This window comes from Oxyura jamaicensis, chromosome 27 (assembly GCF_011077185.1).
Source record: "Oxyura jamaicensis isolate SHBP4307 breed ruddy duck chromosome 27, BPBGC_Ojam_1.0, whole genome shotgun sequence".
NCBI lineage: Eukaryota > Metazoa > Chordata > Aves > Anseriformes > Anatidae > Oxyura > Oxyura jamaicensis.
The window spans coordinates 521,769-543,153 of NC_048919.1; the positions used below are offsets into that span (position 1 = coordinate 521,769).

General features: G+C 64.6%; 2 protein-coding genes across 3 annotated transcripts in view; both read right to left on the bottom strand.

The window, feature by feature from the left end:
* The window catches only part of KIF18B (kinesin family member 18B), a 16,962-nt gene extending 3,365 nt beyond the window's left edge, over positions 1-13,597 (bottom strand). The window contains exons 1-16 of one of the 2 annotated variants that reach the window (XR_004756285.1): positions 13,558-13,597; positions 12,768-13,113; positions 10,950-11,107; positions 10,344-10,448; positions 9,975-10,085; positions 8,215-8,412; positions 7,804-7,980; positions 7,385-7,459; positions 7,081-7,193; positions 6,644-6,764; positions 6,277-6,392; positions 5,250-5,464; positions 3,908-4,478; positions 3,077-3,172; positions 2,809-2,900; positions 2,330-2,541 (exon numbers count right to left, since the gene is read on the bottom strand). Coding sequence is in view for 1 of the 2 variants with exons in the window: in XM_035347519.1 (XP_035203410.1) it covers positions 2,429-2,541; positions 2,809-2,900; positions 3,077-3,172; positions 3,908-4,478; positions 5,250-5,464; positions 6,277-6,392; positions 6,644-6,764; positions 7,081-7,193; positions 7,385-7,459; positions 7,804-7,980; positions 8,215-8,412; positions 9,975-10,085; positions 10,344-10,448; positions 10,950-11,107; positions 12,768-13,083 (2,577 nt within the window). In the remaining variant the exon portion in view is untranslated. Of the gene's footprint in view, positions 1-2,090; positions 2,542-2,808; positions 2,901-3,076; positions 3,173-3,907; positions 4,479-5,249; positions 5,465-6,276; positions 6,393-6,643; positions 6,765-7,080; positions 7,194-7,384; positions 7,460-7,803; positions 7,981-8,214; positions 8,413-9,974; positions 10,086-10,343; positions 10,449-10,949; positions 11,108-12,767; positions 13,114-13,557 lie in introns of those variants that run through there. The other variant, XM_035347519.1, reaches the window with a different exon arrangement.
* Positions 13,598-14,669: 1,072 nt separating this feature from the next.
* Positions 14,670-21,385, bottom strand: C1QL1 (complement C1q like 1). Its single transcript, XM_035347535.1, has 2 exons — positions 20,803-21,385; positions 14,670-15,421 (listed from the first exon to the last, which is right to left on the bottom strand). The coding sequence occupies exons 1-2, from the start codon at positions 21,364-21,366 to the stop codon at positions 15,242-15,244; spliced, it is 744 nt and encodes a 247-aa protein (XP_035203426.1). The 5' UTR covers positions 21,367-21,385; the 3' UTR covers positions 14,670-15,241.

Here is a 21,385-nt window from a genome sequence, read left to right on the forward strand (position 1 = left end):
CCCCCCCCCCCCGTGCTGACCCCCAGGACAAGCCCTGGCTGAGCACCCAGGCGCCACAGCCCCGTTCCCCACGGCTGAGGCACCCCGCGGGACGCCTGGCAGCACAGGTAGGCTGCTAATTAAAGCTGCTTTTAATTAGCCATCGGAAGCCTCCCACATCTGTTCCAGCCCAGTGGGACTGTAAGGGCACTGGGCAGCGCCTGCCCCTCACTGGGGCCTGGCTGGGGCTCAGGGCGCTGCATCCTGCTCCCAGCCCTGGGCCTGATCCTGCTGTGGACACGGCTGTGCGTGCACACGCGTGTGCGTGGCCTTGTCCCCCCGCCGCCACCCCCTGCACCAACCTCACCGGGGTGCTCACACGTGCGCCAAAGCCGAGGGGGGGCTTTCTCCCCGCAGCGGTCCCCGCGGCCGGGTGCCAGGGCTGCATGAAAGGGGCTCTGTGTGCCGGCGGGCACGGGCCCCGCATGGCAATGAGGGGGTTTTGTGCGAGCACGGCCCTGCCGGGAAATGCGGGGCACGAGGCGGCGGTGACGGGCACGGGGCCACCGCTGACCCCAGCCCTTGAGAGCTGCAGTAGCGTGGCCATGAAGTGGGGTTACAGGGCTTGGGGACATCCTGGGGACAAGCCAGTGTTGGTGGGGACTGCAGAGCAAGGCATGGGTTGGAGGGTGCTTCGGCAGCCCGGGGACATAAGGGACACGTGGTGGCATCGAGGGTGGCCAGAGGCAGCGGGTCCCTGGGGTGCTGGCTGGGGACACTGCAGTGGTGGGGACAGGCCTGGGCGGCTGGCAGCTAGGTGGCAGCCGATGGCTGGGAAAGCTCCCGGCCCGCCGGGTGGGGACGGTGCTAGGTCCCGCTGGGCCATGTCCCAGAGGGACTGGGGAGATGCACTGGTGGCACGCTCAGGGACATCCTCTTGGTGCCACTGCCCCTAACGCCCCACAGCTCCCCATTCCCAGCCCGATGCTGGTCCCACACTGGGGATCCCGGGTCCCGTTCCCAGCCCGGTGCCACCGGTTTGGGACGGGTTTTATACCCCCGGAATCGTGGTGGTGCACATCCGCACCCCACAAGTGCCGGGAGCTGCCTGCTGTCCCCAGCCAGCCGGAACAGGGACGCCCCTGGGGACACGCATCAGGGGGGCTCTGCGTCCCTGCAGCCTTTCCCAAACCCACTGGGAGAGCACGGGTGGCACAGGGTGCCCAGCCGGCCCCCGCTCGGCTCCCCAGAGATTTATTTTCTCCCAGCTCCTACGCAGCCGGGATCAAAGCGCTGCTGCCTCTTGCAGAAAGCTGTCACTCCCGGCGCTGCGGGGATGCAGATCTGGGCTCTCCCCCCGCCTCCCCGTTCCCCTCTTAATGAGAGGAACGAACTCAGAGCGGGCTGGAAGTTTTAATTAGAAGCTTCCAGCCTCCGAGAAGACAAAGGCGAGAGCTGTGGCTGCCAGCCAGCGAGCAAAGTAGGGCAGGAGCAGCCGGTGACCCCGGTCCCTGCGGGGAGCAGCCTGCGCGGGACGGTGCTGCCAGAGCAGGTCGAGGGCCGCAGGTTAAACGCAGCCTCCTGGCCCGGAGCCCACGCAGCTTCTGTGACCTCTGCCGGGGCGCTCACCACTGCCGCTGGCCCCGAGGAGCTGGAGCAGGCACCTGGGTACGTCACAGGGCCCAGCGGTGCCATGGCGGGGTGGGGAAGTAGGACAGGGCACAGGGGGACAGCTGCAGGGGCGATGCCCCATAGCTGGGGGCTTGCAGGCAGCAGGAGGGAGGGACCCAGCAGGAGGCAGGGCTGGAGTTTCAGCAGGGGGAAGATGGGGCAGAAATGCCCCGAGATCACTCAAAGTGTCAGGAGGCAGGGGGCAAGCAGCTGGCACCTGCCCTTGTACCCACATCAGGGGCCTGCCGCCCCCCAGCACAGCCCCTGCAGGGACGGGAGATGGGGCTGAAGCCACGGGGCCAAAGGGGGAAGCCACGGGAAGCCCGCCCCTGGGAGCCGGAGCCTTTTCCAGGCCTGCTTCAGAGGGAGCCAAAACCCAACCACTGCTCCCTGCGCGAGGCGGAGGCGAGAAGAAGCAGCCACCCGTCTCCCCTCGCCCCTCTGGTTTTAAGCTTAAAGATTTATTAAAAGCATGCTATTTCTTAGCATCACCCATCTGTTAGCACTCGACACCCCGGCGAGGAGGAGAGAGGGGCTGAGAGGGAACAGCAATAATCCATCTGCTACAAAAACATGCGGCGCTGCGCTGGGGACGGGACGCGGGACGCAGGAGGCAGCTGGGAGACCCCGGAGGAGAGCTGGAGGGAGGCAGGGGACGAGGGGGAAGGGGGGAAACAACAACTGCAGGTGGTAGGGAAGGACAGGATGGGGCCCCGAGGAAGAAGTTTGGCAGCTGGGTTTGGGCCCTCAGGAGAGGCCGGGGCCATGCTGGGTGCCGTCAGCACAGGCGTTTTGGGGGGTGCAGTGTGGGTGCAGCGGAGGCGCTGCCACGTGCTGGCAGCTCCTTGGTGCTGTGCTTGCCCTTCCAGCCGAGACCACCCCGAGGAAGCTCTGAGGAGAGAAACAGGAGAGGAGGCGATGAGGCAGCTCTGGGGCAAAACCTGAAAGCCAGGAGCCCTCCTAAAGGAGATCCCATCACTGCCAGCTCCGTCCCCCTCGATCTCTCTCTGCAAGCACCCGCTGCCCCTCCCCAGGGCTCAGGCCAGCACATGGAAGCAGCAAACACCAAACAGCATCTTCCACCAGCACCAGGCGTACTCCTGCCAGGTACTTTGGCCCCAGCAACCTGAACTTCACAAGGCTGGGTGCGGGGCTCACCTGGGATGTTCGAGGGCTGCGCCGACCGCTGGCTGCTGCTGGAGAGCTGGCCGATTCGGCTCTGGAGCCCGCCCAGCGAGCACGAAGTGGTGCTGTGAAAGAAAAAGGGGACACAGGGATGGGCATCTTACACCCCAGGCTCAGGGCAGACCTGGAGGGCCCCCGTCCTCCCCAGCTGTCAGCAGGTAAGGAGGGGGCTCCAAGCCCCCGAGGGGAGCAGCCACCAGCCCTCGCCGAGCGCTCCTGGCCCCCGTCTCTGTTGTCTCACCTCACCGCTCGCTTCCGCTTCTGCGCAGCTGCTTTGGAGACAGAGGAGGGCTTGGGGATGGAGGAGCCCCTCATGGAGAACACCGGGACGGAGGCTCTGCAGCCAGGGAAGAGAGGGTTAGCACAGGGGTGCTGCAGAAGGCCAAGGCTGGATCCTGACCCCCTGCTCTCACAAAGCTGGGAGGCAACCGAGGCAGGGAGCAGAAGCCACACACAACCCGGAGAGCAGCCCGGTTTCACTGGGGAAGTGATTCAAACATGGTTAAAGCCTCGAGAGATCTGCAGGGGAGGAGGCAGCTGCCTTCCCCCCCCCCCCCCACTGCTCCCCAAGCTACCCACGGTCGCACCATCCCCTGCGCCTCAGTTTTCCCAGTTGCCTTCTGCAGGAAACGTTCCCTCAGGTCTCCCACGTTTCCTAGGGCATCACAGCCTCTTTCCAGACGGCCACCCAGTTCAGCAGAAGCACCAGCCATAAAGACAACGCTGCACAGCCCCGCTCCTCACTCCAGCTTCTCCTTACGGACAGGCTCTGCCCCACCTGCTTCCCAACAAGTACAGGGGGCTCAAGAAGCCACCTGGAGGATAATTCTCCGAGTCCAAAGGGAAAAAGGAAAAGGAGGAATAGATTCTTTGGAATACTTCTTCTATCTGAGCAAGCAATTCATGCACAGGCTCAGCCCACTGCTTGCAGGCTGCTTCCTGCCCTATCTCCCCTCCTAGCCCAGCTGCGGGGATCCACAAAGGTTCTGTGGGTGAAACTCACCCAAAAAGCAAGATCGGGGAGGGGGAAAAATCCCCAGCCATCCACAAGCCTGGGCGCAGCAGCACTAACCTGGGCACGAAGGGGCCACCCTGCTTGTTTAAGAGGCACTGCGTGTTCTCCCAGCCGGGGAATTCGGGCAGGCTGAAGGTGTCTGGCTTGGCCACACCAGGTGAAACGCTGTCCTCAGAGAGGTCAAAAGTCAAGTTCAGGTCATGGCCAGTCAGGACAGTCGGGGTGCAGCAGTTCTGGGCAGCCGATGTCCTCAGGGGCATGCATCTCTTGGTGACTGTTGTAGGGCAGATTCTGGGGGTGCAACTCGACAGCAGCTGGGAGGATTTGGCATCTTTGAAGCAGGGTGTGCGCAGGCTCTGCATCGCCTCGGGAGCCTCCGCTTCTCTCCTGGAGTCCTTCCGTAGGCCCAGGGGGGAGGATTTCCTCTGGCGCTTCGCCCGCATTTTGAGGCTGTGGGGAGTTTCCCATTTGGAAGCACTGTTCATCTCAGACCTCCTCCTCTTCCTCGCCAAGCCAGGAGCTGCCAGTGTGGGACTGGAGAGCGAAGCAAGCTGCTGCAAGCGCCGCAGAGCTGCCCTGGTCATGGGGACGCTGGGCTCAGCAGCGGGCATGGTGGCTGCTGCGCTGGCTAAAGGAGAGAAGCAACAGTCAGCCCTGCCCGCAGCGGGTCCCAGGCATCCCCGGCACCTCCTTCTGCCCCCAGCACAGCTCCAAGGTGTCTGCGCAGCCCTAGCCGTGAGCCCAACAGCAGCAGTTTGCCATCAAACCATGCTCACACAAAACCCAGAGGGAGAGGCAGCGTGAAGCCTGATGTCTTGTCAACCTACAGGCACCGGGCTGGTTCCAAAGCAAGTGCCCCGTGGCAGTGCCCCGTCTGTCCCTGAGAAACGGGGTCTGAGAGTCCACAGCTTCAGTGCTGGGTTCCTGCCGTGGCACTGAGGATGTGGAGGAAGAGCTCAGCGCTGCTCAGGCACAGGCTGTCAGCTGGGAGACCACAGCTGGGCTGACTTGGGCAAACGTACCAAGGAGTAAACAAGACTAGAAAGGCTGAGAGGCAGAGCTGCTGCTTTGGTCGTGTGGACCAGAAATATCGCTCACGTTTAAGCTGACTCGTGCACACATGCTGAACCCCCCCAGGACAAGTGCTGCTCACTGCTGCTACCGTGCCCCGGGCTGCCAGAGATGCTGGCTGGCCTGAAACGCTCGACAGAGCAGGGCTGGGAGCTGCTCTCGGAGTTCCCCGCTAGGCACCGTGTCAGGAGGAAACTCAGCTCTCAGCCTGTGCCCGCAGCTGGGAGCTGCACCCTCCCACAAGCATCTCCTCCAAAGCACCCCTCCAGCACACGCTGCACCCCGAGGAACGGGATTGGGGACAGCACCAACTGTCCCAAATCCTCACCGTCACAGCCCTGCTGCGTCCTCCGGGCTGGGGTGGCCCCGTGGGTGTCTGCGGATCCCTTTGGCAGCGGGGCTTGCTCCAGGCTTGCACCAGACTCTCGGTGCACCAGGCGCTCCAGTTCCTCGAATTCAGAGACCATGTCAGGAGTTAGGAGGTTGGCAGCCTTCAGGAGGGAATACTGCTTTTGGGCAACGCTCAGGATAGCTGCCACGAGCCTGGGACAGAGCAGGACATGGCGTCAGAGAAAGGACCTGGCCCAAGGCAGCCCTTCTGCATCCAGGCCCAAGAACCAATAAACAGGGGAGCTTGGGTCAGCGTCACCCAGAGCAGAGGCTCAGCACCACCAGCATCACCTCAGGGACCTGCTCGAGGGGGGACAGAATCCATTAGTACAGGTTTGGGCAAAGACGGACGAACTTTGAGGCTGTGAGGTGCCGAAGCTGTAGGTCTGCCAGAGGACCTGAGCCCCGAGGTGTGTGTTCACCTGGTGGTTACAAGGAACACAACAGCATCTGTGCACCTTCTGCCAGGCTTCAGGCACTCGTTAGCTCAGATAGAGGCAGACAGAGATCCAGGCACACGTTGAGGCCAGCCTCCCTCAGGAGACCTTTCTAGAGAGGTTCGCTCTGCCAAGATGCTTGGGGCAGAGACATCAGCAGATGGTGCCGCGGGAGCCCTGCCAGGGCAGGACCTTGGGGAGCCAAGGCAGGAGGAAAGACTTTGCAGAGGTAATTTCAGGACTGACAATTTGCACTTAAGGCTCCCGCAGCTGCTGTGCCTGGAAACCTCCCTCTGTCCATGGAAATGGCATTTCCAGGAGATCATCCCCTGGGATTAGATCCCCGGGAGCTAAATCTGTTCTTTCACACACGGCAGGCTCTGCAAGCAGAGACCTGCTCCTGCATGCATGTGGGCTGTCCCTGGGATGGCTGCATGCAGGAGGGTGGACAACGCATCCTGCATGGGAACCAGCACCCACAGGCAGACAAGGGGAAGGGGCACGTGGGGGCGGCACGAGGACACTCACGTTTCTGTCTGGCTGCTGGACGAACTCTGCAGAAGGCAGCTTGGTTTCCTCGTTCCCGGCTGGAGATCTGCCTGGTGGGTTGCTCTGGGACTCCTGGGAGGAGTTTCCTTTGGAGCCTGGAGCAATCATCCAGAAGTAAGAACTTTTCTAGCCCAAGATTAGTTCATATTTGAACTGAGTTTGATCCCCCACAAACACTTATCTGGGAGGTTAAGGGGTTTGCTAGCAACTTGCAGCTCACGCCGAGCCAGGACCCCGCAGACCAGCTGAGCTCCTGCCTTCTTGCACGCCCAGCTGTGCCCCGAGTGTATCTGAGCCCCCAGCTGGTTGTGCCAAGCTCCCCCATGCTGCTCACCCCTTCTCTCACCTCCTCCTCCAGTTCCAGCTGTGGCTGAGCAGCCTGTCCAGCTCCCAGCTCCTGCTGCCCTCCATCACTCATCCCGTGAACACCCAGGGCTGAGCACGTCTTTGGGACAGCTTCCTCCAACCTACAGCAGTCAGAGAGAAAGTCACTGAGACAGAGGATCCACTGCGAAAACCATCACATTTGACTAAAGAAGTTTGGGCATGGATCAACCAGGACAAGACCTGGCCTTTGCAGCCCAGCTTCCCTTGGGGCTTGCATGCTGCGGTCTCTCAGGCCCATAACTTCACCTCCACGTGGTCAAGATGATGACGCACGCTGGTGGGGAAGCTCCTGGGCTGACACCTAGGCTCTGAAGCTGTGCAGCCCTACGTGGCACAGGGGATGCCAGGAGGACACAGCAGCTCTGCCCCAATTCCTTGCCAACCCCACAACCTCACCTGGGCAACCCTGCTGGGCTCAAGCTAGGGGCAGCCAGCGGTACTGGTGGCTGCTTCTCTGCGTCCCGGTCGGCATCCTCGTAGGCACGGAGCTTCGCCCGCAGATCTGCCACCTGCAGGGAAGAATCAGCTGCTTCACAGCTGGCTCTGCGACCCTGGGGAGCTCAGAGCTCCCCGAGAGGCTGCTGCTGCTCTCCCAGTGGGCAGCACTGTCACACAGCTCAAGGACCACAGAGCTCAGAGGCACGCATCCCAAGCAAACCACGGCAGAAGGCAGCGCCCTCCCTCCTTGCCAGCACCTCACCTCTGCTTTCAGCTGCTCACAGATCACGGCATATTTACTGATGTGGCAGTCGAGGCTGAGGACGTTGCTCTTCAGCTGCAGAGACAGGCACAAGCAGGAGGTTAAAGAAGCACTGGGCAGCGCATAGCCCTCAGCCAGAGCTGCAGCAAAGTCTCCAGGGTGGCTGCAGGGGGCACCACCTGCACCCAGGGACCTGCTGTCCCAGCCACCAGCCCTTCAGGGCTCTGGGCTGAGGGGCCAAGCACAAGACCAGGCACTCAGCACCCTCAGCTTCATCCTGCCTGGAGCAGCCCCCGTGGCTGGATAACTCAAGCTACTAACCTAACCTACCCCACGTACCAGGGCATGTTGCAAAACCCAGTTCCTTCGCACCCATCCCCAGCAGCTCCCCAAACCACAGCAGGTCACGAGGTCCTCACCGACAGCTTGATCTCCTTGGCCCGGTTGGCGTACTTGAGCGTGTTGTAGGTGTCCTCGTAGGCCAGCGCGGAGGGACTCACGGCAGCAATCATGATGGTGCGGCAGTTCCCTCCGATGGAGTCCTTCAGCAAGCGCGTGAGCTTGCTGTCCCGATACGGGATGTGGGTCTTCTTGCTCTGCACCAAGAGATCAAGGGGCTGCTCAGCTTCTGGGACCTGGGCACTCAGCCCCAAGTCCTGCATCGCGTGGGCATGGCCACGCTCATCCCCCAGCACCTTTCATGGCCCAGCCCAGGCTGCCAGCCCCACCACAGCAGCAGAACCAGCAGCCCTAGTACTCAAGGACAGCCCTCGCATCCACCTGCCCTGCGGAGCCGTAGCCTGGTGGGGCCACGCAGGGAACAGCCTTACCTTTGCGTCAGCCAGCGCATTGATGACGTTGATGAGGGCCAGCAGCGAGCGGTTGATATTGGCACCTTCCCGGAGCCGCTCTCCCCGGGTGTTGGCGACCGAAGCTCGCTCCGAGCCTGCAAGGTCAATCAGGCTCATCTTGGCTACCTGCAGGTCCTGAGACAGGCCGACAACGCGGTCCTGCTGCTTCACGTAGATCTGTGAAGAAGAACCACGAGGCTGCAGCTCAGCAAGGCACATGAAGTTACCAGCTGCAGGCAGCTTCACCCGTAGGACAAGGTGTCAGTACGTATAAGAGGATGGTGAAATGGATTACGAAGGCCAGGGGATGGTGCAGAGTTCGAGGAGGACCCCAGATCACCAAGAAGACAAGCCAAGACTCTCTGATGGCACGGGAAGCAGAGCCACAGAAGGGATCAAACAGGAACTGGCAGAGCTATGGACCATGATCAGCAGGAGCTGATCCTTGTGCGGGAGCAGCGTACAGCTGGTTGGGTCCCCAAAGGGCAAAGCCAACAGGGAGCCCTGGTGCCACCCGGGAAACGCTCGCAGCATCTCAGCCTCAGCCCCAAATGTGACTGTGGATTTTGCCTCCAGAAGGATGCTGGAAGATGATCACCACGGAATATGCTGGGAAACCCAAACCTGACAGGGGCTGCAAGCCCCCAGACACAGCCCTGCAGTCCCTGGGAGCATTCAGGCAGGGTTCTCAGTGCTGAGCCCAGTTCCTGGGTTACGTGGGCAAGGCAGGACTCTGCCACTGAGACCCCGCAGCACTGCTCCACAGCTTCACCTTCCGCAGGCCCAGAGATCCCCCAGGAGCAGCAGACACCTCTCCCAGCACCCCGTAACGACCTCAGCACGCTGCTCGCCCCCCTGCCCAGCTGCCGGCCATGGCCCACGAGACGTCCACGCTGGAGATGCCACTGATGGCAGCCAGCCGTGCGTCCTCACGCAGAGCCCAGCTCCTCCGCAGCCCCTGCTCCGGCTGCCGGGAGGCAGAGCTGGCAGCGGGAGGGCAGGCTTCCAGCGCCGCTAATGGATTCGCAGCAGGCAGGAGTCCAGCGCCCACCGCCGTGCCCAGCTGGGGAGCCGGCTGGGAAGCCATCCAGACACCTGGACTTCCCCTGCAAGCAGCCACGGGCAAGGCACCAGGTTCACACTGAAATTACAGTCAGAGTCCTCAGTCTCCCCACGCAGCCGTGACGGCCCTGCTAATTCAGGGGAGGGCCTGGCTAGAATTGAAATCAAGCGGCAGGTTTGTGCAGGAGAGCACCAAGGAACCAGGAGCAAACTTACAGAGCAGGGAACGTACCTCCTGGCTCACAGCCGAGGGGGATGACGGGGCAGACAATACGGCTGCCCCCAGGTACCTGCAGGGAGGCACAGCCCGAGGCAGGTCCCCTTTGCTCTAGGTCAGGTTTGGGTACATCTCCCTACAGCTCACACACTCAGCCTGCACTAGCCGAAAGCATCAAGTGGATTTTCAGCCCCTGGGGGGTGTAACATCAGGCTGGACCTGCTGGGACTACCGGCTGGGGGACGCAGCCACCAGCACGACCAGCACACTCTGTCCCAGTGCGGAGCAGAGGCCTGCCCAGCCCCGTGTCCCCTCTTTTCGGAGCCACAGCCACGTTGATTTTCCCTGCAATTCATCAGGAGCAGCGATAGCGACCCTGCTAGGCCAGGCCCAGCGTGGGCTTGCTTCCTATCTCCCGCTCAGCACAAAGCCTGAGCAACACGGCTCCGGCAGCCCTCACCTGGAAGACGGCGTGTGAGCGGGAGGAGGTGACGTTGGCATCTGTGGGGTGCTGCGTCCGGTTTTTGTTGCCGTTGGCCAACATCTCCAGGAGCTGCTCTGCCGATTTGGGCTGGAGGAGAACACACAGAGACAGGGATCAGCAGGCTGGGCGCCCCCCACGCAGGCACCGAGACAACCTGACATCAAGCGATGGCAACAGCTCAGATGAAAGGCAACCCGCTGCTCTGCGGGGCTCGCTTCAGCTCGGGGTCATGTGTGCTGCTAGGAGCTGCACAGAAAGCACACCCCCTGCCTTCCCACACGTTTGTTTTCAGAATTGGTTCAGCTGCAGCACCGCTCAGAACCCATGCCCATCTTTTACACCCACCTGATGGAAGGAGAGGCCCTGGACCACGACTCCTTTCTCTGGATCCTCCCGGATGGCCAAGGGGCCCTTGGGCTCCAGCAGGTCGTGAATCTGCTCGTTGTAGACCTAGAGCAGGGAGCCCGCAGTAAGGCTGAGGCCCGCTTCCCCAGCGGCGAGCAGAGAAGCTCCGTGCATCGGGATCACGCCCGACCCGATCAGATGCGCCCCCCCACCGCGATGCCCTGCAGGCCACTTCCCAGGCATGACACGGAGCAGCCGAGGGTGCTCTAAATGCAGAGGACGGCTCTCGAGGGCTTTGCTTGCAAGTCACCGTGCCACCGCTCCCCTGCGGCCCTCTGAGCCGGGAGGAGCAGATTGCTATGCAGACCGCAGGCACCGCGGCGTGCCAGCAAGCAAGAGAAACTTCCCGGACTCCAGATGGGGGAGAGGCAGGGAGGAACCAGCAGCACCAGTTCACCCAGCTGCTCAGGTGAGCCTGACTCCAGCTGGGGGGCAGCTCTCGGGGCAGCGGGGGCACTTGGCGTGGCCCGCCGGGGCTGCGCCAGCCCTGACTGGTAGCAGGGGAGCCTCGGAGGAAGGAGGGGACGCGGCTGGGGCACGGCGTACCTCCTGGTAGGAGACGAGCACCTCGCAGCTCTTCTCGTCCTTTCTAGCCTCGATCCTCTTGTACAGCTCCATCATGGTGAGGTACATGATGCCGGGGCTCTGCTCCGAGCCCAGCATGGTGTAGGTTTTCCCTGCTCCCGTCGCACCGTAAGCAAACACTGGGAAGAGGAAGGGCGGACGTTTGAAGCTGTCATTACCAGGTGCCGCGCAACATTCCTGCAGCAGCCCCTGCAGCAGGGCTGGGGTCACTCCCTGCCTTCGTAGAGACCAGGCAGAGCGGTTCAATAGTTAATTATCCTCAGCACTGTCTGCACTATCCTCTAGTGCAATTTCTTTCTAGTTTCAGCTGTCAGCATCTCTAATTTAGCAGATAAAGACAGAACGAGTCCCCAAACCATCACCCATTTAGACACTTTGAGGCCATACTCGAGTCACCCTTTAACCCTCCCTTTAACGAGCTGAGCAGCCCCAGCTCCCGGTCTCTCACTGGAAGGTGTTTCTTTTTGCAGACCTTGCAATTCATCTCATTTTTAACCCCAGTCTTTCAACACCATTTCTGAAGCATTAACATCAGAGCAGGACACACTAATCTAGAGTGCCTCAGCCCTTCTCCCCATTAGCGACACTTTGTGCTTTGCCAGTGTCTCATTTGAGGATCCGGGCTTCATTTTATGCAGATAGAGACGCAAGACATGCCTGCCAGGTGGGCACGGTGACAGAGGCAGCCTTCAGCGGCTCGCCGAGGAGCCAGGAATAGCATCCTCCGGTCCCAGTGCCCAGCCCGGCGCATGATGAGACAGGAGCGCGGTCGTCTCCCGCTCGGCGCCTGCCTTGCAGCAGTGACATGCTCGTTACGCCGCGCCTCTGACAGCCCGCAAACGGCACGAGGATCTGCAGCGTCGGGCGAGGAGCTGGCAGACCCGATCCTTATGTGCTGCCAGCCTGGGAGACGTGTGAGGGGCACAGCAGCCCCCAGAGCGCCCTGACACGCGTGCGCCTCACCCAGCCTCCTGCTCTGACGCTCAGCGTGTCCCCCCCAGGCACTGCTGGGGGGTAACGGCTCTGCCCATCGCAGACATTTGGGATGGGAAAGGATGGCAAAACCAAAGCGGCCTTTGCACTGTGAATCCACTCCATCTCCTGCTGCAGTTCCAGCCCCAGCACAGGTTGTCTTCCCCCAAAATGCCACAAATGCCTGGAAAACGCCTGCCTGCTCTCATTTCCTATCGCAGTGCCCGTTTTCCTCCAGCATATTGCATCTTCCAAAGGCCGAGCACCATCGTGGCCTTCCCAGCCTTGCTGGCTGTGGCCCCAAAAGGAACCAGAGTCCCGGCTGCTGCCCCTGAGAGCAGGACAGTCGTGCCTCGGTCGCACACGACTCCCGTCACCCATGCAGCACGCAGCTTGCTGTGTCCGCAGCTTGCTCCAGCCATCAGCAGCACCCCCCCCCCCCCGCTCCACAAATTATCTCCAGCTCCACTTCAAATTTCATTTCTCCTCGTTGACCCGAGGAGTCCAGTCAACACTTCTGTGCCAGGAACACCCCAGCCCACGCCCCCAACCACCCCCAGCTCATCGCCACTTGTGATTTTACGGCTATTTGCTCCTGCACCGCTGCCGTACAACCCAATCCCTGTTTGACTGCTTGGGGTATCCCACTAGCACCAAAATCAAGGTGTGAGAAGAGAGCAGCAGCCACCTGCCCCCCGTCTTGGGGATGTCCCCGTGTGGTGACCGGCAGCACGAGGGCCACATCCTGACCCTGCTGAGCCCACCCAGGTGGCAGCAGATGGGGCGAAGGCGCTGGCCGGGCCTTACCGGAGCAGTTGTAGCCATTGAGGACGCTGTCCAACACCTCCTGCGTGGTGTGCTGGAACACCTCCTCCTGCGTGGCCTCCTCCCCGAAAACCCGGTCGAAGACGAACTTCAGGTCCTTGCCCCGTTGCTTGGCCCCGCGGCCGGGCAGCACAGCACCAGGGAGGCCACTGGGCTCCTCGGGGTCGAAGACAAGGATGTGCTGGTCGACGACGTGCAGCACGGTGTGCGCAGCCCCTTCCCGCTCGCAGGCGGTGGGGGGTCGCACGCGCACCACGACGGCCACGGTGCCCTCCTCGGTCGGGGGTCCCAGTGCCATGGGGCTCAGCGGGATACAGCCCAGGGGCAACGCACTGCGGGGGAAAGGGGTCAGCCCTGGCACAGACACAAAGCAGTGGGACCCCCACACGGGAGCCCCAGCTCCCACCTCCCCAGGTCCCTGCCCATCAGTGCCACCCCCCGGTGCCCCCCGTTCACGCAGCTGGGGCCGAAACCCCCCGAGGGCGCTACGGGACCCGCCCCCCCGTGCCCTGTTCCCTCCCTCCAGGGCCCTACCGAACGACCCCGGGGGCCCTATGACCCCCAAACCGCCAGCCCCCCGCTTTGAGCCCTATACTGACCCCTTTCGGGCCCTATACAGAGGGCCTGAATACAAAGATGTGTATATAGGCCCCCTGTGGGGCCCTACAGCCCCTCACCGGGCCCTATGCCAGTCCCTCAGGGTCCTGTAGCCCCCTTTGAGCTCCATACTGACCTCTTCTGGCACAATACCAACCCCTGGGGCCCCATACTTACCCTTTTAGGAGTTATGCCGGCGCCTTTAGGCCTTACGGCTCCTTTTCGTGCCCTACACCGACCCCCCTGGGGCTCTGTGCCCCCTCCGCGCCCTATAACGACCACCCTCGGTGTCCCGCAGCCCGCCCTTGGGGCCCTATACCGACCCCTTTGTGCCTTACACCGACACCTTGGGGCCCCACAGACCTTCTTTGGGCTATCAACCCCTTCGGGCCCCACACCGACCCCTTCGGGCCCTAACGCCCCCCTTTGCCCCCCCCCAGCCCCACACCACCCCCGGCCCCCCTCACCCGCCGCTTCCGTCCCTCCGCGTTCAAACCACCCGGCAACCGCCGCCCGCCCTCGTGATTGGCCGCTGGCTCCGCCGCCTCCCATTGGCTCTCCCGCACCACGTGCCCCCTTCCCTCCCGCGCGGGGCCTCACGGGAGCTGTAGTCCCGCCGTGCCCCGTCCCCGGGGGCGCGGGCCGCCGCCATGTCGGGGTCCCGGGGGCGCTGCCGGGGCCGGGGGCCGGGGGCGGCCGGTGCTCGTCCCAACCGCCCCTTCCCCGGCCGGCAGCCCCGGGTCGCCGCTCCCCGGCTCACTGGGGCTGAGAAAGTTGCATGGGGGGTCCCCAGCCCGTCCCCACAGCCACCCCGTGTCACCAGGGGCCACCAGGCAATGTCCCCATGCCCGGTGCCACCTCTCGAGAGGTGTCACCGCGTCCTGACACCGCGTCCTGTCACCGCGTCCTGTCACCGTGTCCTGTCACCGTGTCCTGTCACTGTGTCCTGTCACTGTGTCCTGTCACCGCGTCCCTGCACTCCTCTGGGACCCCACCACGGGGACAGCGAGCCCCTGAGGGGTCAGGCCAAACCCTGCCTTTGGGCAGGACCCTCTGGGGACACCTTGGTGGCATCGCCGCGTCACCCCCAGCCCAGCTCCGATGGGGACACCGGCACCTGGGGACAGGCTGCGGCCACCCAAAGGGGACGTGGGCCCCTCCTGGAGCCCCCATTTCCTTCTGCTGGGTTCCTGGGGACGTGCCCAGGAAGGCCACGAGGCCTTGGGACTCCGTCCCCAGGGCTGGGGACACCGGCTGTGCCCGACGCGGGGACAAAGACAGCACACGGGAGAGGTCACAGCTCTGCTTTACCATGGAGTCGCCCGGGACCGGGCAGCGGTGGCCACCCCCCGGCACAGCCCCCGTGCGGGGTGGGGACACCCGTCGGACTCCTGTACATATATACAGCCCGGCGCGCCCGCAGCGGGGACCGTGGGGCCAAGCGGGTCACAGCCAGGGGACACGGGGTGGGAAGGGGCAGCGCAGGGCTTCCCCCAGCTCCTGCCTGCCCGCTGCCCCTCTGCTCCCCCAGCCCCCAATTAGCAGCGGGGTGAGCGGGTGGTTGGGAAGCAGGGTTTTGGGGCCCCACAGCCAGCCGGGGTGGACGTCCTGGACCTCAGCGGGGGGACACCGCGGGGCCGGAAGGCAGCAGGGGGACGCCGTGGGGCTGGACAGCAGCAGGGGGTGGCCACGGGGCCGCACAGCAGCTGGGGGGATGCCGTGGGGCTGGACGGAGGACGGGGATCCCATGGGTCCGAACCATGGCAGAGGGATGCTGTGGGGCTGGGTGGGCGTCGAGGGGTGCCGCGGGGAGATGCCGTGGGGCTGGATGGCCGCGGGGCGGTGCCGCGGGTCCAGGCTCAGTCCGAGTAGATGATGAAGCCCGAGAAGGTGCTGTACTTGTTGTTGTTGCCGCCGTGGGCTTTGCCCCCGTCCAGCTTGATGAAGACCTCGTCACCCGCGTCCAGGTGCAGGATGACGCTGTTGCTGGCGTAGTCGTAGTTCTGGTCCGCGTCCTGCGCGATGGCGCTGGCCCGCACCTGCGCAGGGGACACGGCGTTAGCCCGGCCACGTCCCGCGTCCCTGCCTCACCCGCGGGTCCCCATGTCCCCGTCTTGACCCCACATTCTGCCACCCTGAGGGGCACCGAGCCCTGGCGTCAGCCCCGCGTCCTGATGTCCCTGCCTCAGCCCCAGCTGCGGGGGACGCAGAAGAGCGGCTTCTGTGCTGCTGCTGCACATCTGCAGCTGCAAACGGCCCCTGCACGCCCGTGGGAGATGCGTGGGTACCCAGGGGCACAGTTCCCACTCCCTCCAGGCTGCCTCGGACCCACACCCATGGGTGACCGGGACCCAGACCAAGGAGACAGCGCCGGCATGGGGACATTGGCAGGGCTCTGCCACCACGGCGGCACCCAGCAGCACCCTGAGCCTCTCCCAGCCCGGCGAGCTCAGACACGGGGCCACAGCTTGGGTGTGGGGCAGGAGGGGATGCTCACATCAACAGCTACCCCCGAGCGAGGACCCGGCAGAGCCCGCGCCTGCCCAGCAGACACAAAACCTCCCGGAGAAGCAGCGCCGCAGCTGGAGCCTGCTGCTGGTACAGAATTCTTTGGGTAATCAAATCTAAGCCGGCGCTGGAGCCTTGCAGCGAGATCTCACAGCGCCGGGTGACAGTGACAAGACGGCAGGTAAAATCCCGTGTGAAATACAAAGCGATGCGCTGGGGAGAAGTGGCTCCTAATTATAACTGACAAGAATGGGCTCTAAATTGGCTGGCGCTGGTCGGGGAGGCTCCGCTGAGCAGCTGCGGGGCCCCAAACCGGCGGCAGGAGGAGGGAGGCACCCGCAGCACCCACGGCACCCACAGCCAAGGGTCGTGGCCACCCCTGGGGAAGGAGCAAGGCCACCCCCAAAAGCCTTCGGGGGCAAAGGCAGCGCAGCCAAGGCCGCGACGTCTCCCCAGCCTGCGGGAGCGAAGAACCCCTCCAGTCAGGAGCTGTTCATTCTGGAACCTACTGATGGCCCAGCACAGGGATCGCTCTCCCACACACAGACGCCCCTCGTGCCGTATTGAGCACCGGCACCGGCACCACGCTAAAAGTCACCCTGTTTCCACCCCACCTCGTGGCACCATGCAGCTTACAAGCACCCCCATCCCGGGGGGGTGACTCTCGGGTGCAGCACCCCGCTCCCCGGGGGATGCAGCCGGGCTGGCGGCTGGACGCACGCTGCCCACACGCCCCGTGGGCTGTGCTGAGGAAGAGGAGGGTGGGAAGCAGCAGAGGGAAAGGGGATGAAGCAGGAAGAGCCACTTGGCTCTGCCACCGCCCCCCTCCCCAGCCCTGTCCGCGCTGCAGCGGGAGCCGCGCGGTGCCATCCGTCTTCCCTCGTTAAGGAGCCGCCTCGTCACCGTGCGCCCGCCAGCCCTCCTCGCTAACCAGGCAAGATAAATGGCAGTGCCGGGGCCGGGCTGAGCAGCTCCCGGCTCCGCGGCGGCAGGGGAGGCGGGGGTGCCACCACGCCATCCCGACGGCCTCGTCCCCAGGACCACGGGGGACACAGGGAGCGGGGCACACCGGGGTGGCGCAGGCGGCCAAGCGCTGCTCCGTGCCTCAGTTTCCCCATAGCACTGCCATGGGGAAGAGCGCAGCCCCTAGAGAAGGGGTGGGAAGGGAGAAGCAGCTCGAAATGGGGACACGGCAACCATGGCTGGCTGCTGTCACCAACCCAGGTGACCCTAAGGCTGGGAATTGTCCTGCCGGTGGCAGGCTGCACCCAAGGGATGCAGGCAGCCCGCTGCCCCACAGACCCCAGCCACTGCAGCCATCGCAGACCCGTGCCCCCGTCCCCCTCCACAGAAGGACGTCACGGGGTGTCTGGGGACACTGGTCCCTCCAGCACGCGCCTGGGGCCAAACACGCTGCCCATGGGCGCATCCGGGCTCCCCAGGGCGCAGCGGCTGCCCACATCCCTGCAGACCCACGGACACGTCTCCCTCTGTCCCACCTTGGGGACAGTCCCCATGCTGTCCCCGTGGTGCCCGCGGGGTCACCTGCACCCTGCTCTCACTGCCGTCGGCTCCATCACAGCCCAGCCGTCACTCGTCACAGCCCCGTGGCCAGAGACAGCGCTGGGGACGGTGCCTGTGCCGGGACACCCACTGCCACCCGCTGCCAGTCACAAGGGGCCGGGGGCCCCAATCCCACCCCAAACCTGCTGTGACCCCACGGGATGTGACAAAATGAGGATGGCCCTCACCCTGTGACCGTGACACCGTGGTGACATCCGCTCCCACACCCTGGTGGCGCCTCCGGACCCCCCGTGGGGACGGGACAGGCTGGGACAAGGTGGCGGTGGCACCCCCATGCAGCGGGGCCGCGCTCCCCCCAGCACCCAGCTCCAACCCAACCGAGCCGCCCCGTCCGTCCCACCCGTCCGCCTTTCTCCCAGAGAGCAACTCCTCGCCCCGCTCTCTCCTCGCCGCTCACCGGCACGGCTACAAGCTAATACAAATAAGAATAATTAATGCTAATTAATCATCAGGAGCTGCTCCCTCCCGGCGCCGGGGCTCCCCTGGCTCTCATTAACTCGAGCACCGGGGTGGCGGTGCGGGGGCGATGGGCTGCGGGACCTTGCGCTCCCCGGGGCCGGGGCTGACGTGGGAGCAGAGCAGGGGCCGGGGGGGGGGATGGTGCGTGCCCCCCGGGACAGCCGGGGCCGGAGGGGCCGGGGCTGCACCAAACCGCAGCATCCTCCAGTGCTCGCTGCCCCGCAGCTTATTCCTGCATAAAAATAATGCGGGGGCTGCCGCTGGGGCTGGGGGCTTGGCCGATGCCGGGAGCGACATTTATTCACAGGGAAGCCAACCACGTCCCCCGGGGCGTCAGCCCTGCGAGGAGCAGGTCACCAAGCCGGGCACGAGGACTGCAGAGAAGTCCGAGGGTGATCTGGTGATCTGCAGCCTTCCCGCGGGGATGCTGCCGGCGCCGGCTCGCCCCGCGCAGCCCTGGCAGCAACAGAAGCCCGAAAGGCGCCGCGGTGACCCCGGCCCCTGCGCCCAGGGGTGCTCAGCGGGTGCCCCCCGCGCCCCCTGGGGTGCAGCCCCCTCGTCGCAGCGCACCGCGGGCCGGCCGAGCATCGCCTCGCTCTCACAGGGCTGTTTCCAGAGCAGAAAGCCCGATTCCGCTGCTTTTTTATACGTTTTTTTTTGTACCTTTTTAAACTCCCTCCGCTCCAGCCCCGTGCCAGCCCTCCCTCCCGCCCAAAGCACTCAGCCACCTCCCGAGCTGCTTATTTATAAATATTTGAGAGGTGATATCTTGTTGGTAATTAGTACCCGGCGCGTGGAGATGGCTGCGATTCAGGCGCCCGACGAGGACCGCCGTTACGATGATTAAGCTGTATTGCAGGCGCACGCCCGACTGATTTTATTTACTCTTGACAGGGGCTTTGTAGCTTCTGGAAACGCATCTGTTAGCGCCTCGCCGCGCCGGCACAAGCCCACGGCGCGTGGGCCCTGCAGTTCACCGGAGGCTCGCGCTCGCCCCGGCGACCCAAGCTTTGAACGGCGAGGATGCAGAAAGGGATGGGGTGGTCGTGCCCCCCCCCCCCCTTCCAGCTTGGTTTGGGGGGGTCGGGTTCCCGAATCGCTGCGTGGGCTTCTTAGGGAAGGAAGCAGCCATCCAGGTGCCGGGGGAGATGCTCACCCCGCGAGCAGGGGATGCCACGCGGGTGATGCTCCGAGTTGTCGCCGCGGGGAGAAGCAGCCGGTGCGCTCAGGCATCGCCGCGATCCCCCCAGTGTGGGGCTGCGAAAAGCAGGTGCAAGCGAAGGGAGGGAAGAAAAAAAAAACACAACTAAAAGAAAAATCCAACAGTTCGGTCACAGCGGCCCCGGTTAAGATGCTGGGGGCTCCTGCCCTGCCGAGCCCGAAGCTTCTCGGAGCGAAGCGCTGGAGCGCAGCGGCTGTGCCGGGGGTGCTTGGCTCCCCAGCGATCACAGCCCGAGGATGATTTCGGGTTCATAACTCACTCTTGGCTTAATCTGGCAGCCTAGAGGCTTAAACTCGGGTGCGTGCTGAAGTGCATCGGGGTGACAGGAGCGGGGCTTCGCGTGGGGGGGAAGATAAAACGGCAAAAGCAACGGTGGGCAGGAGCTGGGGGGAGCGGCAGCGCTGCCGCGATTCCCTGCCCATCCTTCCCCGGGGATGGATCCCGGCCGTGGCAGCACGACCGCGCCGCAGCCGCCACGGTGACACCGGAGGAAATTCAGCTTGGTGACATTTCGAGTGTGACAGCCAAGGCTCCAGCAAAGGCTGAGGATCTGTGCCTCGAGTCGCGGGTGGGGGGGACGGCGGGGGGAAGAGGCGCCGTTTCGGGCATCACCCAAAAATCTCAGGGATGGTGCTCGGGGGCGGCTCGGGATTTGGAGGATTTGGGGATGGAGAGGGCTGGGGGGGCTGCTGGACAGCAGGGGTGGCAGGGACAGGGCCAGCCTCTGCCCCCTCCCCCCTCATTGCGCAGATGTCCTTCAAGGGTGACGCAGGGACCACCACAGCCCTGAGCTGCCCTCCAGCATGGGGGGGGGCACCGGCACCGAGGAGCCAGTCCCATCCTTGGGTTGCGAGGGTGCCCCAGGGGCTGTCCCCGGGGCAGGCGGGATGTCCCACGGGCGCATGGCTGCACAGCCAGCTGCAGATGGGGACATCTCTCCCAAAACAGGTGCCGGGCACTGCAGACCCGGCTCCAGGGTTGCAGGGCCCAGGATTCGGGGCAGAGGCTGCGCAGCCCCCCCCCGGTGCCCCCCTTGAGGCCACCACAGAGGGTGTCCCTGCAGGGCAGCCTGCATGGTCCATGGGGATGGTGGCATGGTCGGGGAGGACAAGGGACCTCAGGGACATGGCAGGGGACACTCTGAAGGCATGGCAGGGCACATCTGCAGGGCCAAGAAAAGGACCGAGAGGACCCCTGGGGACACATCGGGGCCCCCTGGGTGCACGGGCAGAGCACATCTCCAGCACTGCGAAACGGATGGGGCGCCTGGAGCCGTGTTAGTGGGGCTGGGAGGAGGAGAGAGCACCCCGGGGGGGCACCCACGGCACATCTCCAGGTGGGAGAAGAGGAGAGGGCACCCGGGGTGCTCCTGGACTACATCTCCGGAGCTGGGAGAAGGAGAGGACACCCCGGAGGGGACGCAGAGCATGTCCCCGCAGCTGGGAGAAGGGCACGGCACCCCGAGGGTGCACCCGGAGCGCAGCGTTGCTAGCAGGAGGCGGGCAGGGCACTCCCGCGGTGCACCTCCAGGGTCAGGGAAAGCTCAGGGCAGCCCGGGGAGGCCCCAGAGCCCTTCTGCGGGGCAAGGGAGGCGGCAGCAGCTCCGGTCCCTGCAGCGTGCAGCCCGGCGCGGCGGCTGGCCCTTACCTGGCCGTTCTTGCAGAGGTCGGCCCACATGCTGGTGCCATCGCCGCCGCGCATGAGGACGTGGTAGGTGAAGAAGTAGGTGCCGGGGATGGCGCAGGTGAACTTGCCCGAGGCGGCATCGTAGCTGTTGCCCAGGTTGGTGACCACGTCGTCGAACTTGAGGATCTCGTAGCCCTCGTGCGGGTTCTTGAGGCCGGCGTAGAAGGCGACGCGCGGCACCGTGCTGTACGTGGCCGTGCTCACCGCCCCCGTGGCCCCCGGCCCCGGCAGCCCAGGGGGTCCCGGCCGCCCCGCCTCGCCCCGCGCCCCCGGCGGCCCCGCGGCCCCCGGCGGACCCGGTTCCCCGGGGGGTCCCGGGGGGCCCGGCTTGCCCGGCCGGCCCGGTTTGCCCTGGGGACCCTGCACCAAGGTGGAGGGCGGCGGGAGGGGGCCCCGCTCGCCCAGCGGCCCGGCGGTGCCGTAGGGCTCGCAGACCATGCGGCAGGTGCCCAGCATCTCGTAGCGGCCGTCGGCGCCCGCCGAGCTGACCAGCACCGGGATGAGCACCACCAGCACCAGCACCATCACCACGCCCGCCGCGGCC

Bases quoted from the DNA above. Each gene is read 5' to 3' on its own strand.
- C1QL1 (XM_035347535.1), bottom strand. From the start codon at position 21,366: ATGGTGCTGGTGCTGGTGGTGCTCATCCCGGTGCTGGTCAGCTCGGCG. The intron at 15,422-20,802 runs GTAAGGGCCAGC...TCCCCTGCGCAG, and splicing joins ACCTCTGCAAGAACGGCCAG to GTGCGGGCCAGCGCCATCGC.